The sequence below is a fragment of the Agelaius tricolor genome, unplaced genomic scaffold, assembly GCF_023055355.1.
Source record: "Agelaius tricolor isolate 1412-34295 unplaced genomic scaffold, bAgeTri1.0.p SCAF_28, whole genome shotgun sequence".
In the NCBI taxonomy this organism is placed as follows: domain Eukaryota; kingdom Metazoa; phylum Chordata; class Aves; order Passeriformes; family Icteridae; genus Agelaius; species Agelaius tricolor.
Genome location: NW_027269288.1, coordinates 3,923,026 through 3,948,388, shown reverse-complemented (window position 1 = coordinate 3,948,388; position 25,363 = coordinate 3,923,026). Strand labels below are relative to the sequence as shown.

At 49.4% G+C, this 25,363-nt stretch overlaps 2 protein-coding genes across 2 annotated transcripts; one reads left to right on the top strand and one right to left on the bottom strand.

The window, feature by feature from the left end:
• Positions 1–382: 382 nt before the first annotated feature.
• PPCS (phosphopantothenoylcysteine synthetase) lies at positions 383–5,151 on the bottom strand. Its single transcript, XM_071448977.1, has 3 exons — positions 4,577–5,151; positions 3,606–3,709; positions 383–990 (listed from the first exon to the last, which is right to left on the bottom strand). The coding sequence occupies exons 1-3, from the start codon at positions 5,097–5,099 to the stop codon at positions 667–669; spliced, it is 951 nt and encodes a 316-aa protein (XP_071305078.1). The 5' UTR covers positions 5,100–5,151; the 3' UTR covers positions 383–666.
• ZMYND12 (zinc finger MYND-type containing 12) lies at positions 5,148–23,541 on the top strand. The gene is made up of 8 exons (XM_071448975.1): positions 5,148–5,346; positions 7,261–7,402; positions 14,550–14,721; positions 15,971–16,140; positions 18,400–18,522; positions 19,969–20,089; positions 21,862–22,007; positions 23,260–23,541. The coding sequence occupies exons 1-8, from the start codon at positions 5,264–5,266 to the stop codon at positions 23,377–23,379; spliced, it is 1,077 nt and encodes a 358-aa protein (XP_071305076.1). The 5' UTR covers positions 5,148–5,263; the 3' UTR covers positions 23,380–23,541.
• The last annotated feature ends 1,822 nt before the right edge of the window (positions 23,542–25,363 follow it).

The following is a 25,363-nucleotide window of genomic DNA, read 5'->3' as shown; positions in this document are numbered from 1 at the left end:
CCTCTGTGGCCTGTGCCAAATGAGGCCCTGCCTTTGTTTACAGAGCTCTGCAGCGACACTTGAGCCTTGGAACCAAACACTGCCTTGGAAAACTTTCTGGTGTAAATAGAATATGAAGCAAAGCAACCTTCAAATACCTGGGATGGAAGGAAAACCTTTGGAACAGATGCTTTAGGGACACTGCTGCAGCACCTGAAATGCAGGAACATGGGATCTCTCCCAGGATCTCTCCTGGCACAAGAGCTGCTTCCCCAAAGCTGCTGTCACCTCATTCTCCTTTTGCTACCCTGGTTTCACAACACCAGAGACTCCCCACTCCAGTCACAAAACCAGCACATCCCCATTCCTTCCTCCTGCCATTCTAAAAGAAAATTCAAAGAGGGAGATTCAAGAAATTCTTTATATACAGAGACTTTCACCATTTCTCATCCTCCCAGCTCTCCCAGCCCACGGGACAGAAACAAGCTTCTTTCCTCCTTGGAATGGTTTCACTTCCTTGCATTTCTCTTTTAAAAAGCCACAACAGCTGTGGCCAAGCTGTGTGAAGGTGACAGAGTGTTGGATGGCCCTCCTTGTGCTCGTGGGGATTGCTTTATTCACCTGCACAGGCTCCAGCCCCACTCCCTCTGCAGCACCACTCCCTCCTTTCCTCCCAGATTCTCCTCCTCAGCCTTTCCTCTCTATAAAGGCTGTGTGCTGGCCCTGCAGGTAACTCACAATCTTCTCCTCTATTTCCATGCCTTGTGCTATCTCCTGGTCAGACAGGGACAAGGGAGTCTGTGAGTCCCTGGTGACAATGATGACAGAGGTTCTGCGGGACTCCAGGACGTTGGCCACCACCACCTGGTGCCGGTATTTCTCCAGAGCCTGCCGGGATTTATCCAGCAGGATCTGGGCATCTGTCTCCAGTTTGAAGGAAATCACAAAGGCCTCAGGGGCCCAGTCTCTGACCAGGGGTGACAGCATTTTTGGCACCATCTTCATTGTGATCTGCAGTGGGGAAAGAGAAATAGAAAAAAAATCAGTCAAAACATTGCAGGGATGTCACAGACATGTTTTATGGAAAATCCTTTCCTTAGGATTTGTCCTCCTGAGGAGCTGAGAGGCCTCAGGAACAAAATGTAACCAATGATTATCTGCTGCTGTGGAATGCAACAGGTGCATCTGGGATTGGGCTCATGTGGTTGTTTCTAATTAATGGCCAATCACAGTCAGCTGGCTCAGACTCTGTCCAAGCCACAAGCCTTTGTTATCATTCTTCTTCTTCTATTCCAGCCTTCTGATGAAATCCTTTCTTCTATTCTATGATTTTAATATAATATATATAATAAAATAATAAATCAATCCTTCTGAAACATGGAGTCAGATCCTCATCTCCTCCCTCATCCTCAGACCCCTGTGAACATGGTCACACAGGGAGTTGTAATAAGAGATGGGATGGGAAAGAGGGGAATTCCAACTTTGTTTCATATTCCATTTGCACCAGGAAGTTTTTCAAGGCAGTGCTCACCAAACAAGGTTCAAATGACACCAAATTTAAATTAAATAAATTAAAAGGTTGATCTGTGATTGGTCTCAGGTGGTTGTTTCTAATTAATGGCCAATCACAATCCAGCTGGCTTGGACTCTGTCCAAGACAGAAGTTTTTGTTATCATTCTTCTTTTTCTATCCTTAGCCAGCCTTCTGATGAAATCCTTTCTTCTATTCTTTTAGTATAATTTTAATATAATATATATCATAAAATAATAAATCAATCCTTCTGAAACATGGAGTCAGATCCTCATCTCCTCCCTCATCCTCAGACCCCTGTGAACACGGTCACACAGGGAGTTTTGTAATAAGAGATGGGATGGGAAAGAGGGAAATTCCAGCTTGGTTTCATATTCCATTTGCAGCAGGAAGTTTTTCAAGGCAGCTCTCACCAAACAAGGTTCAAACGACACTAAATTTAAATTAAATGAATTAAAAGGTTGATCTGTGATTGGTCTCAGGTGGTTGTTTCTAATTAATGGCCAATCACAGCCCAGCTGGCTCAGACTCTCTGTCCAAGCCACAAGCCTTTGTTATCATTCTTTCTTTTTCTATCCTTAGCCAGCCTTCTGATGAAATCCTTTCTTCTATTCTTTTAGTATGGTTTTAATATAATATATATCATAAAACAATAAATCAGCCTTCTGAAACTGGAGTCAGATCCTCATCTCTTCCCTCATCCTCAGACCCCTGTGAACACGGTCACACAGGGAGTTTTGTAATAAGAGATGGGATGGGAAAGAGGGGAATTCCAGCTTTGTTTCATATTCCATTTGCAGCAGGAAGTTTTTCAAGGCAGCGCTCACCAAACAAGGTTCAAATGACTCCAAATTTAAATTAAATGATCCATGTGGTGCTCACAGGCAGGGGGTTCTGAGGCCAGGCCACAGGAACCCTGCATTCCCAGAGCCAACCACACTGGGGGAATATAAACATGAAAAGATTTAAAAGAGCATTGTAACTGCACAAATCTGAATTTCCACCTCTCCAGAATTTGGGTAGTTTATCCCATCTTCACCATATAAAAGTGCTAAAGCATGGAGAAAAACAGTGGGAGTCTGTTCTCCAGCTTCCCAACCTCTGGATCCACCACTGGCAATCAGGCCAGGTCTCACCTTTCCAATGTTTATGTTAAAGAATGAAGCCCAGCAACTTCTTAGAAAGTAATTAATGAAATAAATGTGGTATTTGTTATAGAAAGAATTCCAGAAGACACCTGCTCTGAGAGGGCAGCACTGCAGTGTTGTTCTGTCATTCGTACAAGCAAGATGGATCCCAGAGTCATGGAATGGTTTGGGGTTGGAAGGAACCTTAAATCCCATCTCATTCCACCCCTGCCATGGCAGGGACACCTTCTCCTGTCCCAGGCTGCTCCCAGCCCTGTCCAGCCTGGCCTTGGACACTTCCAGAGATCCAGGGGCAGCCAGAGCTGCTCTGGGCACCTGTGCCAGGGCCTGCCCACCTTCCCAGGGAACAATTCCTGCCCAATATCCAACCTAAATCCATTCTGTCAGTTTGAAACCATTCCCCCCTAGTCCCAGCACTCCAGGCCCTTCTCCAAAGCCTCTCTCCAGACAAAAGGCAGCAACTCAAGCACTCCAGGAGCTATTCTTGGAGCACTTCAGCTCTCTGAGACCCACCCTCTCCTCATCTCCATGGAAGCATGGGCAGCTTTAAAGGACAAAGCCAGAAAGGCAGGAGGCACCTCAGGGGGCCCTCTTCATGTGCCACACCACAAGTGCAGACGTGTTGAAGCTGCTCCATATCAGACAGAGCAGCACTGACCTCCCTGCAGATAACCCATGGGACCCCTCACCCCTTCATCCCAGCCTAAAAATAAACCTGGATCAAAGGAGAGCAGGGCTGATCCTGCCCTGCCCTCTTATCTGGGCCCCTCAGTGCAAGATAAAACAATGCAACTCCAGGATTTCCAGAGGGTTCTGTCCCTGTGGGATCTCACCCTCTCACAACACAGCTTTTATCCACAGCCAGCTCTCAGGAGAAGGACCCTGGAAGCAAGGAGGGCATGGCTGAGGGGGCTGGCACAGGGGGCCATGCCCAGGGGGGGCCTCACCTGCAGGGGTCCCTCTGAGGACTGGATCTTGTGCTCTGGCATCTCAGAGACCGGGATGTAGAAATCCGACACGGCGGCTGCCAGGTAGAACATGGCACTGGAGCCTGAGGGAGGGAACACAGCTGCTGTCCCCTGCTGCCACCCCAGAGCCAGCTGAGCTGCCACCACCCACACCCAACAGGGGACACCATGGGGGAACCCCCAGCACAACCCTGAGCAGGGCAGCACTGCCCCCAACACCCAAAGGGGACACCATGGGGGAACCCCCAGCACAACCCTGAGCAGGACAGCACTGCCCCCACCCTGGGCTCTGTGCTGTGCCCTCCTCCTCCTGTCCCTGGAGCCCCAGCAGCCTCCAGGGACAGCCCAGACCCTCATGGCAGGATGCAGGAGCCCTCCAAGCAAGGAGGCCTCCTTGTACACTCACAACAGAGCCCCACAGGTCCCGGGATCACCTCACACCTGGGGCCACCGTGAGGGGGTTCTATCATCTACCCCATGCTGGGGACCCCACAACATCCCCTCGTTCCTGCTCTGCCTGTCCCCTCATGCTGGAGACCCCCACGAGAGCCTCATCCCAAATCTTGCACAGGACCACCCCGTACCTTCAGGCTGGAGACCCCACCAAGAGCCTCATCCTCTCTCATCCCAAACCTTGGCACAGGATCACCTGAGACACCCCGGGGGGCTCCATCTTTCCTCACCCCAACCCTTCACCCAGGACCACCCCGTTCCCTCACACTGAGACACCTGGGGGGCTCCATCCCCCTCTCACCACGAACCTTGGCCCAGGACCACCCTGTCCCCTCACACCCCGGGGGCTCCATCCTTCCTTACACTGAACCTTCGCCCAGGACCACCCTGTCCCCTCACACCCCATCCTCTCCTGCCGTGTGCCCCACGAGCCGGTGCCCGTCTCGTCCCTCACTCCCGATCCCCCCCTGTTTCCCCCCATCCCCTCACGGCCGTACCGAGGGGCGCCAGCGCTCTGGCGGCGGCGCGCAGCAGCGCCAGGTACTCCACGAGCCCGGTGAACTCGATGGCGAGCAGCGCTCCCTCCTCGGTGGCGCGCTGGTACTCGCGGAGCGCGGGCAGCAGCGCGGGCAGCGCGGCGGGGGCGGCGGCCACGCCGGGCGGCGGCCCCGGGGTGAGGCGGAGCGCGTCCAGCAGCGCGGGCCCGTGCGGCGGCAGGGCGCGGGCCCAGGGGAAGGCGGAGCGGGCGCGGTGCAGGAAGCAGACGCCGTAGCCGGCCCGCACCAGCCGCTCGGCCGAGGCCGCCCCGCGCCGCCCGCTGCTGAAGTTCTCCAGGAAGCGCACGGCGCGCGCCTCCAGCGGCACCTGCGTCCCGCCCGACGTCACCAGCGCCACGCGCCGCCCGCGCGCCGCCTGCGCCGCCGCCCAAGCCCGCACCCGCTCCTCGGTCGCCGCCGTATCCACAGCGTTGTCCTCCTCATCGTCCTTGTCCTTCTCCTCCTCCTTCACCGCCGCCGCCATGACCGGCACCGGCCCGCCGGAAATCACGTGTGGCGCTTTCCCCGCACCGGAAGTGTTGTCTCGGCAACAGAACGGCCGTTAGTGCCGACCGGAAGTGATGGCACCGGTCCCACCGGAAGTGTCGCCCCGGCAACCGGGGACGCGTCGAGGGTTCGGGGCCCGGCATGGCGGGGCTGCCGCGCTGCGAACTGTGCGGGGCCCGAGCGGCGCCGCTGCGCTGCCCCGGCTGCCGCCTCACCTACTACTGGTGAGACTGCCCGGGAGGAGGCCCGGGGCACCGGGACAGGGCAGGAGGAGGCAGGGATTAGCTCCAGGGTGAGGCTGAGGCACGGGCAGAAAGTTTGGGATGAGGATTCAGGATGAGGCCCAGGAAGGAGGAGGCAGGGATTAGCTCCAGGGTGAGGCCGAGGCACAGGCAGCAAGCTTGGGATGAGGCTTGGCGTTCAGGATGAGGCAGGGACAGACTCGGGGCAGGACGAGAGGCACAAAAAGCTCAGGACACGAGGCCCAGGGCATGGGAAGAAGGGCCAGGGTGAAACATCAACTTTAAGGAATTTAGAGAGTTTAGAGGAGCTGAGGTTTTTGGTTAGAGATAAGCTTTATTGGAGTTAATCAAAATAAATGGGTAGGCCTTGATGAAGTTAAGAGTTAATAGTTAACTAATAATTGATTGCTTGTCAACATATTGTTTGGTTAGCTGGGTTTATAATGATTTTTCATTATAGAAACTGATAAATAGCTTTTAGGAACATAAGACAATTGTTTTTAGGAACATGAGACAATTGTTTTTAGGAACATAAGACAATTGTGGCCTCCTCTGTTCTGGAACCAATTGAAGACAGGAACGGGAGTTCTACTAAGGGTTCATTTCTCATATTTGCATTGAAAAGGCAGAAAGGTCAGAACAAGGAAGACTTCATTTACTTCCTCATTTTGGGACCCCTCTCCATGAAAGGGACCACGGACCCATTTCGAGGAACAAACTACTCATGCTTAATAGCTTTTGAACTAATTACCATACAAAGTGGGGAATGGGATGTACCAAAGTTATGAATATGCATTTGTATTTTGGGTATTCAATACTTGTATAGATAAAAGGGCTCTGTGATCACCTGTAAATCACAGTGTGTATCTGGGAGTTATCTCACAATAAACACACATTTTCTAACATTTTCTAACTTTAAACTGTCTGAGAGGTTTTGGATATTGGTATTAGATCAATATCCATATTGGTAATGGGATGTACCAAAGTTATGAATATGTATTTTGTATAGATAAAAGGACTCTGTAATCACCTGTAAATTGCAGTGTGAATTTGGGAGTTATCCCACAATAAACATAAATAAACATTCACTTTCTAACTTTAAACTGTTAGAGAGTCTTTGTCCGTCACAGTTGGATATCGGTACTAGATCAATATCCATATTAAATAATGGATAAATAATAAATAAATCAAGGGTGAGGCCCAGGAAGCAGGAACCAGCCACAGGATGAGTCTGAGGACGTGTGGAGAAGGCCCAGGATGAAATGTAGGAGGCAGGAACAGGCCCAGAAAAGGACAGAGAGGCAGGGACAAAGCCTGGGGTGTGGTCTGGGACACAAGGAAGAGGCAGAGATTGTCCCTGGGATGAGGCTCAGAACACACAGACACAGGGATGAGATGTGGGACAAGGCTCAGCAGGCAGGGAGCAGAGCCAGGATGGAGGAGCTGGAGCAGGCACACTCACCTGCAGTGCTCCTGCTGCCTCCAGCAGCTCCTGCACCAGGCAGGGAGCAGAGCTCAGGGAGTTCTGGAGTGTCACACAAACATCCCTCACATGCCCTCAGAGCAGCCACTGAGCTCCAGAACATTCCCTGTTCCCACAGGCGTGGGTTGGTTTGGTGTTTTTTGTTTTTCCAGTGTTGGATTTGTTCAAACTCAGCTGTATCAGGAGTTCAGGAGTGATGTAAATAAGGATTTTAGCACAGAGAGCTGTGGGGATGGGGCAGGAGGGTGCTGTGAAATGCAGATTTTTGGGAATATCATGTTTTGGGTACCCTGCAGGCAGCCCAGGGGCTCTGGGTAAATGTTGTGGAGAAATCCTGAAAGACAGCAAGGAATAATCTCCCTTTACATAAAATCCCAGCAAATCCCAGCATCTTTCTCCCCTCCTTTTGCCAGTGATGTCTCCCACCAGAAAACTGACTGGGTCAGCATCCACAGCCAAATCTGCCACCTGCTCAGCCCAGTCCTCAGGCCCCAGCCCTGTTTCCATTCTGAAAAGGACAGAAAACAAGGCAAGGAGCAGCTGCTGAGGAAGCAGGTGGGTGCAGGAGGAACAAGCACAACTCCAAAGGGCTTCCAGGGATGGAATTGCAGCTCCTCTCCCCACCCTGGCTGTCCATGGTGGGGCTCACCTGGGGCAGACTGGGCTCACCTGGAATTTTCAGCCACCCTGGAGTCTCCAAAGCAGCCTTGGCTGTCACTGCCCAATCCCTATAAAACAGAAAGGAATTTCTTGCCTAAAACCAAGCAAGGCTTTTGCCTTCACAGGATTCACCCCTTTAGAATTCCTCCCTCTGGATGCTTCCAAGGGAGAGGATGGCACCTCCTTGGTTGATCTGGGACTTGGTTGCAGAGGTTTGGGGGTTGTTTTTGTAAACAAAACCTCAAAAATAAGGGGAGTGGGAGCATCCTCTCTGTCATTCCTTGTGGCATTCACATTCTCTGGAAAAATCCCTTTGCCCAGGATTTTTCTCTTGAGAAGCTGAGAAGCCTCAGAGAAAAAGGAAAACAATTCTTATCTCATTTGCTTCTCATATGTTGTGCTCATGTGGAATGTGGTTGGAGATTGTTTACCCACAGGTGATTGTTTCATTGGATTCTGTGAGTTGTTTTGACTTTTTGGCCAATTGGGGCCAATCTGTGTGAAGACTCTGGAAAGAGTCACAAGTTTTCATTATTATCTTTTTAGCCTTCTGTAAGTATCCTTTCTGTATTCTTTAGTACAGTTAGTGTATCATAATAATATAATATAATATAATATAATATAATATAATATAATATAATATAATATAATATAATATAATATAATATAATATATATGCCTTCTGAGAACATGGAGTCAGATTCATCATTCCTCCCTGCCACAAGGGTCCCTGCAAATACAATAATTCCTGAGCCTGCAGCCTTTTCCACAGTGTTTACTTCATGTCCTGAGCTTCCTGGGGCAGCAGCAATCCTGGATTTCCCACCTTGCCAGGGGGTTGCTCTATCAACCCCTATTGTGGGATCCAGCTGAGATTTCTTCTTCCAGGCTGTTTGATGGGAGGGTATCCCCTTTTCTAGAGTAAAGAAAACAAGTCCCCTCCCTTTGTTTTCCTAGCCAGCTTGGAGCACCCTTTCCCACTAAATCCAGCCTTTTTTCTCCACCAGGCCTCAGGGAGACTTGCAGATGTGCAGCTCCTTTCCAGCCTCAGTGGTTTGCAGCTCCTTCTGTTTCTGTTTATGGAGTGCAGGATCTGCTGTTCCACACTGTTGCTAAAATAACCCACCCAGGTGCATCTGCTCCTGAAAATCCTCCCTGTGGAAATAAATTTTCCCTCTATAAAGCTCCCAGACACAGAATAATAGCACACAGTGGGTTTAGAACAATGCAATGGTTCCACTGAGGAGAACATCCCTAATCTTTTGAATTTTCCATGAATTATTACTTCATGAATTTTCCGTGAATTATTATTTCTAAGGTGTTTCTGGACCAGCTCATTGCTGTTCACCTTTCCTGGGAGCTTCCAGAAAGGTGAAGTCCAAAGGTAAAAGTCCTGTTTGGTGAGAGCTTGTGACAGGCTTCAGGCAGCAGATTCCTTTTGGTTTTACAGGAACTGGGCAATGACATCACAGGCTGGTTTGGAAACTCCTGTCTGGCTGAAAATTCCAGGTGAGACTGTTGAGCAAAGTCCACAGAAGGTGTGTCAGGCCAGTGTGTCCCAAAGGGAAAATGCAAAACTTCCTTAACTCCGCGTTCTGTTTAAGTTTGTTCTTCATAAAACCTGCAAGGTTAAAATGGGTGTCATGGGGGTGTGGCAGGATTCTGCATCCAGCAGTGCTTGAAGCTGTTCCAAGAAACTCCCCTGCTATTGAACACTGGTGTTGACACTGATTACATCACTGACTTTATTGTAACTAAAATTATGCCCATACATTCCAGCAGGCCACGTGGCTGCCAGCTGAGGGAAGTGCTCCTTCATTAGCTGGAAGTTAATCTGCTGGTTTAATTAGGTGAAGGGAAAGACAGCAGGAAGTCTGGTGGAGAGAAAGTCACTCTTGATTGGGGTTCACACTGGGTGAGCAAACAACAGTGTGGAGCTGGGAATGGGCAAGGCAGGGAGAGAAGACTCTGGGGTTGGTTTTTGAAGTGGAGATATTTATAAACTCCTTAACAACCCCTAACATCATCTGTTCTCTGACCTTTGTCTCCAGCCTATTTAAATGAAATAGATTTTGAGACCAGTCTGTGCTGGGACACTTTGCTTTCCTTCTCTCCAAAGAAAGGAGGGAGACAGTGGAAATCCCTCAGTTACCTGCAAGAGGGAGAAGTTCCTTTGTGTCCAGCAGGATTTGGAGCAGCCAAGTTGGGCCTGGGCTGGCTCAGAGGTGTTGGGAGAGGGGGAGGTTATTCAGTGCATCACATTCCTATTCCAGATCCAACAAAAGTGCTTGAAAAGTTCTTCCCTGTGAGGGTGGGGAGGCTCTGGAATGCTTGCCCAGAGCAGCTGTGGCTGCCCCTGGATCCTGGGAAGTGTCCCAGGCCAGGCTGGACAGGCTTTGGAGCAGCCTGGGATAATGGAAGGTGTCCCTGTCCATGGCAGGAGGCAGAATGAGCTGAGCCATAGGCTTCCTTCAACCCAAACCAGTCTGGGATTTGATGCAAAAAAGTCCTTTGGAGTCGAAGGAAAAGCTCTGCAGACTCATGACAACCAGAGAAAAAACCTGCCCAAAGCCTGCCTTGGTTTTGCTGCTTTTTGAACATTTCTGCTGTACTTCACCCACTCCTGCCCTGTGTTTGTTTAGCAAACACAGAGCTGCAGCCTCAGTCAGGACACAGGGAAAGCTGGGCACATCCAAATGCCCTGTGGTCCAAGGAGCAGGGAGCTGGGAGCCAGGAGGTTTTATGAGTTTCATTCCTTGTCTGTGCTCCAAAGCTTTGTTGATAGAAATCTGCTTCTGTCAACATAGCCAGGGGGGTGCCTGCAGACAGCACCTCCAAACCAACAGAACTCCAAGTTTCTGTTTGGAGATGAGCTTCACCTGCCTGTGTGATGTCAGCTCCCCACAGCTCCTGGGCATGGGAAAAGATCCAGCCCTGCTCTGCTGCAGCTCACTGGAGCCTTCCCTCTCCCTGAAATCCTCATTTCTCCATCCACACCATAGATTTTGGTGCCTGAGAGTGAATAAAGGATGTGGCACTGAGCCCTGAGTGTGTTCCCACCCCCTGCTCCCACCTGGAGCACAGCTGGGGTCCTCAGCCCCCTCAAACCCCAAAAACTGTGTGGGGGCATCTTCAGAGAAACCTCAAATTGCAACACACATGGAGAGAGAGCCCAGAGTGGCAGGGCCAGGGGGAAACCAGGGCAGGGCCAAAGGGAACCATCCCCCCAGGGCTCTTCAGGGCCAAAGGGAGCCTTGCTCCAAGGCTTGGAACTGTGGGTGGAAATATTCACTGCTCCAGGGCTCCTCCTGCTCTTTCTTCTCCTCCTGGAAGCTGTGCCAGGGTCCAACCCCCAGCTTTGTCCTCGCTGCAGATGTTTCAGGCCATGGGAAGCAGTGATGATAGCATTGACAAGGAGTAAAAAAAGAATGATCCCAATCTCCAGCACCTCCCAGATGCCAATCTGGGCCATGCCCACGCACTGGGGCCTGCACTGGTTGCACCAGACTGGCACAGACAGAAAAAGCAGCCTGAGAAACAACCAGCTTTTCCTGCTGCTGCCCCAAGCTTGTGCTGGTTTTCTCCTGGGCACCACCTGCTCCCTGGACACAGTTTGTGTTTCACAGAATCCCAAACTGGTTTGGCATGGAAGAAACCCTAAAGTCCATTTCATTCCACCCTCTGCCATGGGCAGGAGCACTTTCCACTATCCCAGGTTGCTTCAAGCCCTGTCCAGCCCTTCCAGGGATGCCAGAGCTGCTCTGGAGAACCTGCATTTCCCCTCTCCATGCTCTGCTAGCTCAGGAATGGGTGCTGTGTTTTCTGGCTGTTGGCTCTCCTCACTGGAGCAGGGGCTGTTGCTCTGGGCTGTGTTCTTTGGTGATCTCATTTATCCCAAAGTGTCTCTTTACCTCAGCCAGGATCTCCAGGAAACATTCCCAGGCTATCCTGGAGCTCTCTATCCTGGAGCTGCTCCTTCAAAGGCACAACTCTGCCTCACCCCAAGCAGTTCAAGCTCAGCAAAATGCCCAAGCCTGGCCTCCAGGAGCTCTGAGATTGGTGTCTGTGCCCAGCTGAGCCCCAGCTGGAGGCAGAGGGTGATAAAGGGGTGAACTGGTGTTTTCTTGGTGTCTCACTGAGAAAACCAGGGTAGAACCAGCAGTTCTGTGCTCTCCAGCAGCACCACTGATTCCCAGGCAGCTTCCCTGCTGCACCACTGCTGGGAAAAGCTGATGGACGAGTGTTAGTATGGCTGGATGGGCTCTGAGCAACCTGGTCTAGTGGAATGTGTCCCTTCCCATGACAGGGAGTGAAAAAGATGAGCTTTAAGGCCCCTCCCAACCCAAACCTTTCTGGAATTCTGTCATTCTGCAAGGACCCTGGTGCTTTTTCCTTGTGTAAGGACACAGTATGCACAGCTCCTGGCAGGGAGCAGGAATTGGGATGGAGAGCTGTTTGTGGAGCTGGGGGTGACATCAGCTGCTGCTAACGCTGGAGAGGCCAAATGCTGTGCACTGGTAGGAGCAGCAAAAGGCAGGGAGCAGCTATATATGGATAAGTACAGGATAAGTTTTGGATTCTGACAAACCCAAACACTGCAGGAGCTGCTGCACCACCAACCCTGGCTAGGGATGGATTTGCTAAGTGAAACACATTCTGATTCTGACCAGTTTTCAGACTCTGCACACAAATTCCCAGTGCAGGAGCAGCCAGGAGAGGGTGGGATGAAGCTGCAGTTCCCTGTGAGGAGCTCTCTCCTCACTCCCTGGCCATGTCTCCAGCAGCTGGAGCTGTGCCATGGATATATGGATAAGTACAGGATAAGTTTTGGATTCTGACAAACCCAAACACTGCAGCATCCCCAGCTGGGGATGGATTTGCTAAGTGTAACACATTCTGATTCTGACCAGTTTTCAGACCCTGCACACCAAATCCCAGTCCAGGAGAGTCAGGAAGAACAATACATTCTGATTCTGACCAGTTTTCAGACTCTGCACACCAGATCCCAGTGCAGGAGCAGCCAGGAGAGGGTGGGATGAAGCTGCAGTTCCCTGTGAGGAGCTCTCTCCAGCAGCTGGAGCTGTGCCATGCTGGCACCACGGGGCTTGGCTGGCTCTGAGTCACACCAGAGCCCCTGGCTCTAATCTCCTTTCTGGTCTTGTGATGATCATTTTCTGTGCTTCACAGCTTTTATTGCTGCAGCCTTATGAGACCTTGTCAGGAGGCGTAAAGGATTCTTCATCCAGGAAGACACCACATGACCAAAGCTGTTCCTGCTCAGAGCAGGAATGGAGCCAGACTCTAATACCTTCTAATATGACAGCTTTAATGTCTGCCTATTAATTACAGCCACAAACTACATTACAATTGCTGCTTTTTCATTTGAAAACCCAATTTTAAAAAGAGCCTGTGCATCTGTAACCACCTGTGTGGGGGTGTTTGCAGGGGTCCCAGCATGAGGGAAGAGATGAGAATCTTGACTCCATGTTTCAGAAGGCTGATTTATTATTTTATTATATATATTATATTAAAATAAAATGCTATATTAAAACTCTACTAAAAGAATAGAAGAAAGGATTTCATCAGAAGGCTTGAAAGGAATAGAAAGGAATGATGATAAAATCTTGTGTCTGCTCACAGCCTCGACACAGGTGGCTGTCATTGGTCATCAAGTAAAAACAATTTCACATGCTGGGTAAACAATTCTCCAAATCACATTCCAAAGCAGCAAAATATGGAGAAGCTGAAGCTTCTCAGCTTCTCAGGAGAAAAGATCCTGGCAAAGGGATTTTTCATAAAATATGTCTGTGACACACCTGGTCTAGTGAAAGGTGTCCCGTGGCAGGGGATGTGACGAGATGGGCTTTAAGGTCTCTCCAACCCAAACCATTGTGGGGTTCTGTTGGGAAGGATGAAAGTTTGACAAGAAAGTCTCACAGATATCTGTGCTTGCCAGAAAGATTTTTAAATGCAGACTCTGATGAAGGAATAGAGATGGAAGCAAGTTTTGGTAGAGAAGAAAAGAATTGCTGAGCCAGTCTCACTGGATAACCAAGGAGGCAAAGGGTGTGTTAGTTAGAGGGGGTTTTTATGGCATAGAGCAAAGGATAAACCCACCTCAAACAAGAAAATGTTTTTACCAAGCAGAAAGAGAGCACAGGCAAACAAGTCAGCAAATGTTGCAAGTAGAAAAAAGGTCTCAGAATTTTCCACTGCAAGAAAACTGAAAAACAACTTCTAGCTTAAACTGTAATGCACTAACTTTTAGTGACTGGAGAACAGTAACATGAATATGGTAATTATAGTAGTTATGATGGGCTATAGATAATAGTTAAGGTATAGATTGGTTCTACTGTATTAAGATGCTCAGCAAAGAAAAGTATATAGTGCAATGTAACCAAAAAGAAAAGTCTAGAATGCATTGTAACCAAAACCAAAGGGTCTCCAGGCCTGCCTGCAGCTGGAGCTGACAGCTGTAGACACAGGCTCTGTCACCCACGGCCTTGGGCTGCTGTAACATCTTGGATGTTATAAACTGCATTTTGGAGAGCCCCTGGAGTCCCACATCCCTCATTCAGGCTCTTACAGTGGCACCCAACATGGAGCACCATTAGTAAGAGAGATTAATAAGACCCTGAATGAGGGATGCGGGTCTCCAGGCCTGCAGCTGGAGCTGAGAGCTGTAGGCACAGCTCTGTCACCCACGACCCTGGGCTGCTGTAACCTCTTGGACACAATAAACTGCATTTGGAAGAGCCTCCTGGAGCCCCACATCTCTCATTCAGGCTCTCACAGTGGTGCCCAACGTGGGGCACCATTAGTAGGAGCCTCAATGAGGAATGCAGGACTCCTGGCCTGCCTGCAGCTGGAGCTGACACAGGCTCTGTCATCCATGACCCTGGACCGCTGTAACTCTTGGATACAATAAACTGCATTTTGTATACAATAAACTGCATTTTGGAGAGCTGCTGGGTAATCCCACATCCCTCATTTCAGCTCTCACAGGGTTCTGTGATATCTTTCTCCCTGTTTTTCCCTGCAGGAGTCCCTGATTGCGGTGGCGCTGAGCAGGGCGCAGGGGTTCGTGTGGGCAGGGCAGCCCCTGGAAGCCATTCCTGCGGCGCTGCAGGCCCTGCGCTCCAGCTCCCGCCTGCTGGGCCCGGCCTCCCTGCAGCTCCTGCCCATCTGTCTGCTCCTGGCCGAGGCCTCCACGGGTGAGCATTGTCAACACGGGAATGCTGGCAAGGGCAAGGCCTCCCGGCTCAGGTTTCTGCTTTCCTTTTGCCGTTTATCTGGGCAGGAGCAGTTGTGGGCCCTCTGTGCCTCAAGGGCATTGCAGAGACGTGAGCTGTCACACACACACACCCCCCTCACACCCCTTTTCTGGATCCCTCAGCACTCAGGAGATCAATGAAATCAAATGAAATGTTTTCAAATGAAATGTTTTCTCCCTCGCCACCAATTCCCCCAGGAGAAGCTGTATGAAAGCCTGTTCTTTACCTCCATGGCCTCGGATGACTCCCCAAAGCATTAAATTCCAGAGGGTGCTTAGTTGTGCTCTTATCTCAGCAAACATTTCAGAGGCCATTGCACCCAAAGAACTCCCGGTTCATTCACAAATCTTGCTCTGCCTGAGCAGAGCTTTTTCTCATTGTTTGCTTTGGAAAACATGGCAAATAAGGGCATGGGAGCTGCTCTGCCTGTAAATCACTGCCATTCCAGGAGCTCACACAATGCTCTGCTGGCACAGTGGGGCTGACTCAGGGCTGTGGTGAGAGCAGGGAGAAAAAAACCCTGTGAGTAATTCCAGTGTGATAAAGTGAGAGACAGCAGTGCCTGCCTGCACTGAACCTGTTTAGGCCACGTGTTCCAGAGAGGTTGTGTGCAGTGTGTCCTCTGCCATGGAGCCAGGCTGGGAGAGCTGGGGGTGCTCACCTGGGAAACCTCAGAGCCCCTTTCAGTGCCTAAAGGGACTCCAGGAGAGCTGGAGAGGGACTTTGGACAAGGTTCTGGAGTGCCAGGACAAGAGGGCAGATATTGGGATGGGATATTGGGAAGAAATCCTTCCCTGGGAGAGTGCTGAGGCCCTGGCACAGTTTCCCCAGAGCAGCTGTGGCTGCCCCATCCCTAGAAGTGTCCAAGACCAGGTTGGATGGGGCTTGGAGCAGTCTGGGATAGAGGAAGGTGTGGCTGGAACTAGATGAGCTTGAAGGTCCCCTTCAATCCAAATCAGTCTGGAATTCTGTGGTTTCTGGCTCCTTTTGGAGCTCTCTACACATTTACCTGTCTGTAAATGAGTTACCAGGGTAACTCAGAAGCACTTGGGAAAGAAGTGGGGAATCCCCAAAATGCATCTCCATATCAAGCTCCCCCAGGCCAGCCAGTAGTATTCTCTGACTTTCCAGATTAAAAAATGCTCCTTTATCTCCCTTATTCCCTGATTTTCCCTCCGTGTCACTCCAGGTGCTGGCCGTCCCCGACAGGCAGCCAAATACCTCTCCCAAGCCCAGTGGATCGTCCTCCAAAACCCAGACTGCAGTGCTGCCCTCCAATCCAAGCTACACCGAGGGCTGGGGCTTTTCTCTATTGCTGAAGGAAACCTGGACCAGGCTTTGTATCACCTGGCCAATGATGTAAGTCCTTTGGAACACAGGACTTTTCCATTTTAATTCATTTTCTCCTCCCAGATCAATACGGAAATGGCAACAGGCAGATTTGGGATCTTGAGAGGGCTCACATCACAGACACCCAAACTGGAGGGATCTGAGACACCTGGGGAGTTAAAGATGTGTTTTGCCAGTTATCCCTAGTGCTGTGAAGTGACAGAGAATCATGGAACCACCAGGGCTGGAAAAGCCCTCCATGAGCATCAAGTTCTAATCATTCCCCCAGCACTGCCAGCTCCACCAGTAACCCAGGTCTTGTTTTCTGAGCACCTCCAGGGATGGTGATTCCACCACTGTCCTGTGCAGCCTGTTCCAATCCTTGAACACCCTTCCCATGAAGGATTTCCCCCAATATCCAATCGAAATCTCCCCTGGCCCAGCCTGAGGCCATTCCCTCTGTTCCTGTCCCTGTTCCCTGGGAGCAGAGCCTGTCCCCTCCTGGCAGGAGCTGTGCAGAGCCACAAGGGCCCCCCTGAGCCTCCTTTGCTCCAGGCTGAGCCTCCCTCAGACACTCCTCATATGTTCCTCACATTCCTTGTCTCTATGGCTCCTCCCTGTACATTTCTCCATCAGCTTCATTTCAGTGCAGAGATGCCCAGACATTCCTGCCCCAAGCTGATGGAGTTGCCTTTATTCCACAGATAATTTAAATTTTGGCTGTTATTTCCCTCAATCCTTTCTTAGATCTCTCACCCATTATTTAATTAATGCCTTATTTCCCTATTTCAGTATTGGTTCAATGACATTTCCTCAAATTCCACCTCTTCAGCCATGAAAACTCTTTGGAATTGTCCATTGCCACCTGTGTTCCTGTGGATGCTTTGCCTGTCATTTGATCCTCCAAAGTCAGATGAACTTCTCCACCTCCTATTTCTGTCCCATGTGGACTAAATTTATCCAGTGACCCGGTGCTGAGTGATGTATTCCCACTCCTGTGGAATTTGATAGTGGCTTTGTGTGGGTGTAAATGATGACATAAAGGGAGAAGAGTTAGACCCTTTCTATTATAACACACAACCATGTCTCTGCTTGGTCTAGAAGCCCTTTGGGCATTTGAGAATCTCACAAAGGAATCTCCCAAAACTCTTTGGAGACTTCCAAAATCCTCCCTTTCTTTTCTTTTGTTGTTAATTCCCTAAATGTGGTGCCTGCAAAGGCACCAGGTAAGAAGTTTTTAGCTCTTAGCAAGTTCAGGACCTGCCTGGACCTTGGCTGCGTGTCTGGGATCTGCTGAGAGTCACACAGCAGCTCAGAATAGCTGGAATGCTGCTCTGGGGGAGAGCAGGATTGCCTGGGGGCTGGGAAAGCAGCAGCAGGATGGGCTCTGGGAGAGGTGGGACAGATGGACAGGGGGCACAGGGACAGGGGGACAGGTGGGAAACCTGCCCTGGACTTTATAGAATCAACCAAGAGGTGCCTCTGCCCCAGCCAGGGGGGGTTTAGGGTGTTGCATTCCCATGGATCAAGCCCAAAATACAGATTTTTAGTATGTTCCTATGGATAAACTCTGTGAACTAGGTATATTCCTATGGAGAACCCCCAAAATACAATTCTTTAGTACCTCATTCCCATGGATAACCACAAAATATAGAGGTTTTACACCTTATACCTTTACATAACCCCAAAATACAGCTTTTTAATAGGTTCCTATGGATAAACTCTGTGAACTGGGTATATTCCTATGGATCCTATGGATAACCCCAAAAATACAATTCTTTAGTACCTCATTCCCATGGATAACCACAAAATATAGAGGGTTTATACCTTATTCCTTTACATAACCCCCCAAAATACAGCTTAATACCTCATTTCTATGGATAACCCCCAAAATACAGCTTAATACCTGATTTCTATGGATAACCCCCAAAATACAGCTTAATACCTCATTTCTATGGATAACCCCCAAAATACAGCTTAATACCTCATTTCTATGGATAACCCCCAAAATACAGCTTAAAACCTCATTTCTATGGATAACCCCCAAAATACAGCTTAATACCTCATTCCTATGGATAACCCCCAAACAGAGATTTTAGTGTGTCATTCCTTTACATTCTCCCCAAAAACAGCTTTTAAGTACCACATTTTCCAAACACTGTCAGGCATAATTTACACATAAACCCCCCCCCCAAGCATTTGCAATATTCATCCACAATGAAAAACTTCCCAGGTTTGCCATGAACATGAACCTTCTGGGGCTTATTTTTTATTTAATATTGATTTCAGGTTTACCTGGCAACTGCTGAGTTTGGACTAAATTCTATTGAGGTCTCTGGAGGGTACTTCCACATGGCCAATATTTTCTTCCACCAAAATAAAATGGATGCAGCAAACTCACTCTATACTGAGGTTGGTAGAACCAAAACTTCTCCTCTTGAGTTTTTCTCAGCTTTTTTTGATGTTCTTTTCAAAGTTTTTTTCCATTTCCTTTCAATGGGATGGTGACCATATCAAGTGTCAGTGTTGCCTTTTAGGATCAGTCCCAGATTTAAATAATTATCTGAGTTAATAAAAAATAAAATAAAATAAAATAAAATAAAATAAAATAAAATAAAATAAAATAAAAATAATAAATTATATAAATAATAGAATAATAAAATTATTAAATGTAATATGAATATAAAATATGAATACAAAATATAAATTATATCATGATATAAATTATAGTATTGATAATATAAATATAAATAATAATATATAAATAATATATGGGTAATATATAAATAATATATAAATAATAATAATAGATAATGTAATAATAAATATAAATAATATATAAATAACAATAAAATAAATAATTATCTGAGTTAAAACCATGATATTTTGTTCCTGTAATCAGTTCAAAATTCTTCAGTTTGAGCAGCCAAACCTTGTTAAAAAACAGCTTTGCTACCAAATTTCCTGTGTCAGGGGTTAGAGTCCCACCAGTACAGAGGAGTTCCTAAATCCAGGGAAGAGTGGGATACAAACAAACCACCTGGAATTTACATTGGGAATCAGTAAAAAGCCACACTGATAAAAGATTTTCAGAATGGATTGATCAAGCAAGGAAAGTAATAATTATCTAATTTATTTAATAACTGAAAAAAAATGAACTTTTATTTGTTTAAGTCAATTTTTGTGGAAATAAGGTGCTGGGAGCTGCAAATTCCAGTCCCAAACTTCAACTCCAGTAGCTTTTGATGAAGATTTTGGTTAGATTTGTTGAAACTGGGTGAAAATCAGCTGGAGAAGGGAGGGATCCTGTGACCGTGTCCACAGGGGTTCTTGGATGAGGGAAGAGACGAGGATCTGACTCCATGTTTCAGAAGGTTTGATTTATTATTTTATGATATATATTATATTAAAACTATGCTAAAAGAATAGAAGAAAAGGTTTCATCAGAAGGCTGGCTAAGAATAGAATAGCAAGGAATGATAACAAAGGTTTGTGGCTCGGGCTCTGTATCCGAGCCAGCTGGGCTGTGATTGGCCATTAATTAGAAACAACCACATGAGCCCAATCCCAGATGCACCTGTTGCATTCCACAGCAGCAGATAACCATTGGTTACATTTTGTTCCTGAGGCCTCTCAGCGTCTCAGGAGGCCAAATCCTAAGGAAAGGATTTCCCATAAGAGATGCCAGTGCCAGGATCGCAGCTGGGGCTGTGCGGGAGAGGAGCGGGGCGATCCCTTTGGGAACACCCAGCCCCGCTCAGTGACCCGCAGGGGACGGGCTGTGCAGGGGCATTGTTTGGAGAACAAGTGAATACCAGGGATCCACAGGGGTGCAATAATTGCCGTGCTTCCTGCCAGGTGAGCAGCCTGTGGCATGCCTGGCTGCTGAGCTCCCTGCAGCGGCACCAGCGAGCGCTCCAGGCGCGGGCAGAGGCGTCGCCGTTCTCCGAGGAGGAGGAAGGCAGCGAGGATGGCACGAGTAAGAGCTGCTGTTGCTCCTAAACCTTTGGCAAGGAGGGGTTTGAGTGTCCCTGCACCCTACAGATCATGTTGGCGTGGTGTTTCCAGAGGCTGGGTTGAATGGCAATGCCAATTCTTCAGGAATGAGGGTGCTCCGTGGAATCCCAGCTTTGCATTCTCCGTTTCACGGCTCCCTTGGCACTGACTGGAGCAAAATTTGATTCATGAACTCCTGGAATCATCACTTTAAAATGATGTCCAGCCATTCCTCCAGCACTGTCCTGTTCACCACTAACCCACATCCCAAATGCCACATCCATGTGCTTCCTGAACACTTCCAGGCATGGGGACTCCACCATCTCCCTAGGCAGCCTGTTCCAATGCTTTTCAACAAAAAATTTCTTCCTATTATTGAATATTGCAAGTAAACCTCACCTGGTGCAATTTGATACTCAAACATTCTCATTTCTCTGCAGCTCCTTGGTCTCCCTTTAATAATGGATGTGACAACTCAGCTCCCTTAGGTGGGGGCACAGCTCCCTCCTGGAGCAGCAGGACATGATGGAATAGCCTGTACAGATAATTGGATGTATTAATCAGGAGAGCACTCTTGGCAGAAAGGCTGGGGAGTCTCTCACTGGCACATAAAGGTGCAGGAAGCATCAGTGTGCCCCTGGTACCACCTCAGGCTTCCCTGGAACCAGACCAGACTCTGGTTCTTGGCTCCTTTCTACCATCTGTGCTAATAAGGACATTGTCAGAAAAGGGAATAAAAATTTCTCTCCCTGAAATGTTCAAGGTCAGGTTGGACAGGGTTTGGAGCAACTTGGTCTAGTGGAAGGTGTCCCTGCCCATTGCCAGGGATTGGAATGAGATGGTCTTTAAGATCCTTCCAAACCAAAGCAGTCTGGGATTCTGTGATTTGAAGAGAAACATTTCTGAAAATCCCATTTCCTGGCACAACCTGCATCAGGAGTTCCCAGAGTAGGAAGAACACTAAGGCAGAGCTACAGGAGACCATCTTTGGTGTGACAGGAGTAGAAAAACAGTTCTTTTCCTGCAGCTGTTGTGACTCCACATCCTGCCTGAAGGCTGATAACACAAGCACTTGTCACTCTTGCACTGGGGTTGGGGCAGGAACAGGCGAGAGGCAGGATTGTAGAAAAGGCAAAGAAGGATTTATTCAAAAGAACCATGAGGTTTTTATAGAGTGGTACAACAGATTCTATTCTATTGGCTAACTAACAGAAACATCTTTCTCATGCTCTGTTCTTGAGAGGAATGGAAAAATAAAGTAGAAAAACAGCACCTGCAATTTGTTTATAGTCAACAAGTCATCACATCTTTCTAGCTCCCTAAAACTCCTCCCAAGCTGCTGTGAGAAACGCTGGCTGTTTCTGTCTCTCTGTCCCATGGCTGGGGACAAGCACTGACTGGATGAAAGGAGTCCTGTTCATGGGCATGGAATTTGCATGAAGCTGGGATCATAGACACCCACACTGGTTTGGATGGGAAGGACCTTGAAGTTCACCTAATTCCACCCCCTGCCATGGCAGGGACACCTTCCCCTATCCCAGGTTTCTCCAAGCCCTGTCCAGCCTGGCCTTGGGCACTTCCAGGGATGGAGCAGCCACAGCTGCTCTGGGCACCTGTGCCAGGGCCTGCCCACCCTCAGACCACGTTGATATTTGTAATAGAAATGCTTTGCTGTCTAGAAAAGCCACTTGGGCAGTTTTGAATGTCCTCCCTTGCACAAATGCACCCCTCAGGCCCGTTTGTGTCTCCGTGCAGCCGAGGCGCAGCGCGAGAGGGGAGCGCGGATGCTGAGCGCGGTGCTGGAGCTCCGGGAGCAGGGACCCCTGCAGCACCCGGGGGAAACAGCCCAAATCCTGCACTCCCTGGCCATCATCCACTACCTGGGCCTGGATTTAGCCAAGGTAGGTTGGCTCTGAAAGGGTTCAGGAGGACTGGGCAGCTGCTCTGGAGTCATCCTGGTCCTCTTGTTCCCCAGCGCCTCTCCTGAGCCCACAGTGCTGGTGACCAGGAGCAAAGTGCCTCATAGTGCTCAAACCAAGGGCTTGGGTGGGACAGTGGGATAAACCCTTCCCTGGGAGGGTGGGGAGGCCCTGGATCCCTGGAAGTGTCCAAGGTTGGCTGGGGCTTGGAGCAGCCTGGTCTTGTAGAAGATGTCCCTGCCATGGGGTCTGAGATCACCTTTAAAGTCCCTTGCTAGGCAAACTATTCCATGATTCTGTGATCTGCACTCTGTAAAGGGTGACAGTCCTGGGGGATGTGTTTTGGTCTCTGCCAGGCCAGGAGATCCTGCAGTTTTCCACATTTTCTGGGTTCTTCCTTTATCTGGACTATCTTGGCAGTGCAGCTGCCTTTAGACCTGAGCTCAAGGGTTACACAGAGCAAGACCTGGGGCTCACAGACCTATCCTTGAGCCAGACTCTTCTGAGTTCAAGGTTCAGTCTATTGGGGTTTGTAATTCCAGTTTGGAATCTGCATTCCTGTGTCTTTATGGCTTAAAAATTCAGGTGATTAGTAATTTCTGTGCTTTACCAAGAATTGATTTTGAGGAAGTGCTGAGCAGATACCATCTGGAAATCAGGCCCTTGTGTTTGGGATCAGAGCTCAAAACCCTGAGTTTCTTCAGCCTGGGTTTTGAGGAGTGAAAATACAGATGTTGAAAAATACTGCATTGAAATATTAATGGTCTCTTCATTGTATTATAGAAAGCCATAACTTGGGAGTGTTTGGGACACACAAACAAATTTGAATTTGTCTGAAAAATTAAAAAGACAAAGCTTTATAATTGTGAGAGTTTCTAACCACTGGAAGAGTTACCAAGGGAAATTATTTTGTTCCTTATCAAGAGAAATGAAGAGTCAGTACAGCTGTTTTCTTTCCCTGACATGGCTTTGGGATTGTTCAGAGGAGCTGTGCTAGACTGGAGGTGATGTCCAGCACGGGGGGCTGGGGTCAGTAATCTTCTGTCTGCACCACTGGATCCTAAATATGGGATCTGCTGGCAGCTTTAGGCTCTCCTGTAAAGCAGCTTGTACAGGTCACCTCGGAAAGAGAGCCTGGATCTGCTCCAGGCTGAGCCTCAGCAGGTATTTAACTATCCCATGAGAAAATCCAGATTCCTGACCATTGCTGGGCGTTTCTTCTGTCCCATTCCAGGCCCAGGAGCTGGGGATGAAAGCCTTCGACCTGGCCAAGCAGCTGCCCCAGCAAGACTCTCTAGAAACCATTGGTCACCTGCTGGAGCTGATTAATGCCCAGTTTTCCCACACCACATGAAAACTGGCTCTGCCAGACCCAGTTTGTTTGGCCAGGTTCTCTCTTATCCAGGTTCCTGGACACCACCGGCGTCACAAGCCCTTGGTCCTTCCTGTTGCTGCCTCTTTGCAGCTGCATCTGTGGCTGTCTCAAACTGTTTGGAAAATAAACATTTTGGTCTGAGTTAGTCTTCATGTGCTGCTCCACTTCTGTAACCTCTCAGGGAGTAACAGCAGCAGGGTGAGAAACAAAAGCACCACGAACACACTGAATAAATCATTTATTGGCCAGGTTGGGAGTGAGCAAACAGCCTCTCACAGCCTCATGGTGGTTGTCCAGGAGCCAAGACGAGCTCAGGTGTGTTTCTTACTGGCTTTGCTTGCCAGTTTGGTGAGGGAGATCCCATGGAGGGATAGGAGAGGGACACAGGGAAGGGCGAGGGTGGTGGACCTGGTTGGGCTTGACAAAGTGTTGCAGCTCCCTACAGAGCCCCTCCATCTCCAAACCAATTTCCAGAAAATCCCAGCCTGGTTTGGGAAACCAGCCTGGTTTAGAGGTCACCCCCCCTGTGGGCAGGGACACCTTCCACCATGGCAGATGCTCAGAATTTTCTCTTTCTACAGAGCTTCTCATAGCTCTGGGCACTGAGGGACTCATTTGTTCCACTTCCAGGGGTGGAAGCTCCATGGGAAGAACTTCCATCCAGGAGGGACCATGGGAGGCATGAGGGACTCTAAGCAGTCTTGAGGGAAGGAATGAAAAGGCTCCAAGTGGGGATTCTAAGCTAAAGGAGATGCAGTTCCCCCCTGGCAGAGAGCTGGCATCCCCCTGGATCTGCCACCACCCCCATTCCCAGCTGGCTCCTGCCCCAGGGGACAGAGGGACCCTGCTGTGGGGAGGGACAGGGACACCAGAGCAGGGCCAGAAGGCTCCAGAGGCCATGGGGAGCACGGGGCAGCCACCGTGGTCGTGATCCCTCACGGCTGGGAAAGGGGAGAAGGGAATCTGGGGCTGAGCCCTGAGCTCCCATTAAGGCTCATTTACTGCAGGAGGATTTATGAGGGTGTTTAATTGCCTTGCCGAGTTGGGCTGGAGTCAAGTGAGCTTTGTAAACGCTTCATCAAGCTGGGGCCTGAGCAATTAGCAGGGATTGCTGCTGCTGGGGAAGGGAAAACCGCAGGTTCAGCCACGTTCCATTCCAGGGGGTGGGAGAGGCTGCTCAGGGTGCACGGCCCGGGCCCGGGGAAGGGCCAGGAGACCTCCCAACACTGCTGAGGGAGATGCTGGTGGTGTCTCCACCCCAGCAGGTGTGGAATAACCACCTCGGTGGGGTGGGAGGTGCTGGAAGGGCCTGGAACGATCGGTGCTGTGGGGTGGGGGATGCTGGGGAGCTGTGCCTGCTGGCACAGTGCCCTGGGGCACAGGGATTTGGGTCAGCAGGGATTTGGAGCTTGGTCGTCCTGTAATCCCTCCAGTGCTCCCAGGCTGAGCCTGCACGGCTGTGGGGCTGCTCTGAACAAAACAAAGCCAGGCTGGAAATGAAGGTTGTGCAGGGCTGAGCATCTCCTGGAGCCAGGAATGAAAGAGCAGAGTGAGGAGAGGAGCCCTGGGCACAGAAAGAACATTCTGGGGAGCTCTTAAAGACACTGCAAGAACAATTCCTACAACAGCCGTGCCCTGCAGGGCAAAGTGCAGCTTCAAGAAATAGAAAAAAGCCTGAAGTGACCAAGATCAGCATTTCTTTGCCTGAAAGTGTTCAGGCTTGCAGCTCTTGGCACCTTCTCAGCTGGAGGGGAAAAAAAACCAAATGCACAGAACAGCAGCAACCTCCTGCCTGCCTTGCCTTGCTCAGGTGCTCATGGCATGACCAAGGCTCTGTGCTGGGCAAGGGGAGCAGGTTTGGGATCCATGGGGCAGGACAGCTCCAGCCAGGTGCCCCCGTGATCCCAGCCCAGGCTGCTCCAGGCAATTAAAAGCTGCTTGTGCACCCAGAGCAGGGATTTTG